The 3,377-nt window shown below is 44.9% G+C and overlaps 1 protein-coding gene across 1 annotated transcript in view; it reads right to left on the bottom strand.

Annotated features, from left to right (window-relative positions):
• The window catches only part of LOC106943588 (uncharacterized), a 5,725-nt gene extending 4,057 nt beyond the window's left edge, over positions 1–1,668 (bottom strand). The window contains exons 1-2 of the mRNA XM_015026894.1: positions 1,593–1,668; positions 67–1,458 (exon numbers count right to left, since the gene is read on the bottom strand). Of these exons, the coding sequence (XP_014882380.1) occupies positions 67–1,419 (1,353 nt within the window). The 5' untranslated portion in view covers positions 1,420–1,458; positions 1,593–1,668. The remainder of the gene's footprint in view (positions 1–66; positions 1,459–1,592) is intronic.
• Positions 1,669–3,377: the final 1,709 nt, after the last annotated feature.

Below are 3,377 nucleotides of genomic sequence, written 5' to 3'. Positions count from 1 at the left end.
ATGGATACCTGCTTTGATATCTGGGTAATTTTTCTTTCCCATTTGGACTGAGATACTTTGCTTCACCTTGTTGATCAGCTTCTTTCCAACAGGATAAACATAAAGAGTTTGAGGATCAACTTCATAAATCCAGTTATTAACCATCAGGTATGTGATCTCTGTCTCTCCATCCTTTGCAAAGTGGCGGATGATGTTTCTGATGTCACTTCCTGATTTAATCAAATAACACTTTTTAAGAAGCTCTTTCACATCATCTTCTTTTGTCAACCAGTCAATTGCTCCATTTTTATCTCTTTTCCCAACAACATAGTTGTTCATGTTGAAATCGTTCAAGTCGGCTTTATCTGGTATTGGTTGGTTTGAGTGAAAGAATCCCCAACTAAGAGCTTCAAGATATTTAACATTTTGTTTTAATGTTTCAAATATTTTGTCCAAAACTTCAGGAGTTACAAAATGACTTGGTTTATCCGGCCAGCTGCTTCTGTACTTATCAAAACGTGAGTCAACTGATGAGTCTTCATTGTCTCCATTCCCCAGCAGCGCCGTCTGATTGGTGGGAACTTCCTGCCCGGTGCAGTTTCGGCGGTCGTCCCTCCTCCGGATCTCTCCGGTCGGGCCGACAGTCAGAACCAGCTTCTTGCTGTGATCTCCAGATCTCCACCGCGCTCCGTCCTGACTCAGGACGTCTCCCGTCTCCGCCACCTGGACGGCGGTCTCCCACAGGTGCAGCTCCGTCTCCAGGCCGGCTCGGTGCAGCGTCTGCAGCAGAGCTTGTGGGAAGCGGCGGTCCGATCCCGCGCCACAGGCCACCACCGCGGTGGTTTGGATCTTCTGGCCGATCCTGGAGCTGCTCTGGATGATCCTGGCCACGTCCTGGTAGCTGTACCCCGATATCCTCATCTCTCCTGAAGGCTCTCTGGCTCCGTGACCCACCAGAACCAGGCTGCTGCGTTCCGACAGAGGCGCCGCCTGACCTTTGACCTGCCGGACTCGGTGCCGGGGACGGACGGCGTGAAGCGAACTGACCGCTGGATGTTTGTGGAAGAGAGAAGCTGCAGCTGTTCTCACCACCTCATCGTCTGCTAGCATGACGATCTGCTGCTGGTCAAACTGGACCAGGGGGTCATCTGGGCTGGGGGCGGCTCTGGGGGTCCTGGGGGTTCTGGAGGTTCTGGGGGTTCTGGAAACCGGGTCGGCTTCATACAGTACTTGATCCATCTGAGGGTTCTGCTGGTCGGGTTCTGACCCACAGACTATCTGGTTGTAGAGCTTTCTGCTGACCGGGACACGATGCTGCGGTTCCGACCCGTTTTCCTGCCTGGTGTTTCTGTCTGATGGGTCGGTGCTGCGGGTCGGAACCAGAACTTCCTGTGTGGAGCAGGGAGAGACCTCTGCAGCGCTTTGCAGCCGGTCCGCCATCGTCTGCTGGTCAGAACCAACCAAGGAGGCGTCCAGAACCTGGAAACCAAACAAGCTCTGGTCAGAACACAGGAAGGTTCTGCTGCGGTTCTGGACGGGATAAACCATCAGGCAAAAACACAAAACATTTACATAAAATAATTAATAATATATTTATTTTTGTAAAAACTTACAGAAACATTCGTTGTGAATTTTGCTGCATAAACAAACTGGTTGTCGTTGTGCTGCAGCTGTTTGTTGATCAAACTGGAAGGAAAAGATAAAACATGATGGATTTACATGAATATATTAAAATACCTTGTTTTTAAGTTCTTTTTGTATTTTGTCTAAATTAAGGAAAATTATCCTTTAAAATGGGAAGATCATAAACTATATTTGCTGCCACCTACAGGAATTTGACAGTCATAGCAGGTTCAGTGTAAATAAACTGTTTTATAAATTATTGTCGTACAGAAACAGGATTAATATGAAACTGAGAGAATAAGAACAGCTGATAAAAACAATCAGAACACGTTTACCTGTCATGTTTCTATAATTTAAACTCTGAGATTAAGTTTTATTAATATTCTCTAATTCCACACGTAAAATGTTTGTTTTCTATTCTAAATAGTAAAAGCTGACATAATGAATGAGGCAAATGGAAAATGTAAATAAAGTGCTGAACGTCTTAACGACTGGAACAGGAAGTGCAGCTAGCTTAGCAGCTGCTACCGAAGAGAAGGTCAGAGGTCACTTGTGTTTCTTTGGTTCTGACTGATCCAAAGTGTTGGAATAAATAATTCTGTTTTCCTCTTTCTCTTCTAGTGTGTGTGTGTGTGTGTGTACATGGATGCACACACAGCTCAGGTTAGAGGAAGTGACACATTCAGACAGAAGCTGTTGTCAGGCGCCATCTTGCTGTGTTTTCCCATAAGCAGACATGGTGATGGACCAGTTCTTCTGCATTTTGGTCTAAATAAATGGATGATTTTAACTCTGATTCTTCTGAACCTTTAAGAATCTCACTGGAGAAACAATAATCTCCACAAAAGTCACACAAAGCAGCTTTCAGATGGAGAGACATTAATGTGGTCGTTATTATAAACTCAGATCATTAGGCACCATTAACATCCCATAATAATCCACCAACATCTCTGGCTAACAACCAAGCTAATCCTTTCAAAGTAAAACATTCGGACTGACTTCCTCTCACTCTTCATCTCATCAGATTAAAACTGGAACTAAGACTCGAGTCCAAGTCTCCAGTCTGAGCAACGAGTTTCAGTGCAAAGTCTTGATTTTTGTGACTTGAATGCAACTGGAGAAGCTTGAACCCCCATGTTGTTAGCATTTGCTAACATTTGGTTACCACACCTTGGTGATTCTCCCTGCCTGCATGCCTATGTGGGCCCCATCTGGGGAAAGGGAGGCCCCATGTGGGACCCATCTGGTCTGCCCTTCTTTTCCTCATATGGGGCCCACCTGGGCATGCTGGCGGGGTATAATACAGATTTCTGGTCAAAATAATCATAAAAAATTCTCAAATATCATTTATAGCTTGAATAACCTGTTTCTGTTCTGAGTCCCAATTGATTATGGTTCTGATTAATATTTGGTTCAGCACAGGAACAGAACCTGATCAGAACCAGACCTCCTGCTCATAGATGTTGTTTCTAGGAGTTCTATTGATCTTTATGAGTGAATAACATCAGCTAGTGTTAGCTCCTCCTACCTGATGAATGATGTTAGCTAGCATTAGCTCCTCCTACCTGACTGAATTTTAGCTAGCGTTACCTCCTCCTACCTGACTAAATGTTAGCTAGCGTTAGCTCCTCCTACCTGATGAATGATGTTAGCTAGCATTAGCTCCTCCTACCTGACTGAATTTTAGCTAGCGTTAGCTCCTCCTACCTGACTAAATGTTAGCTAGACTTAGCTCCTCCTACCTGATGAATGATGTTAGCTAGCATTAGCTCCTC

Source organism: Poecilia latipinna, unplaced genomic scaffold (genome assembly GCF_001443285.1).
Source record: "Poecilia latipinna isolate Pla-1442-1.1 unplaced genomic scaffold, P_latipinna-1.0 Scaffold5512, whole genome shotgun sequence".
In the NCBI taxonomy this organism is placed as follows: Eukaryota; Metazoa; Chordata; class Actinopteri; order Cyprinodontiformes; family Poeciliidae; genus Poecilia; species Poecilia latipinna.
The sequence above is the reverse complement of the archived record's forward strand: the minus strand, read 5'-3'. Positions and strand labels throughout refer to the sequence as shown.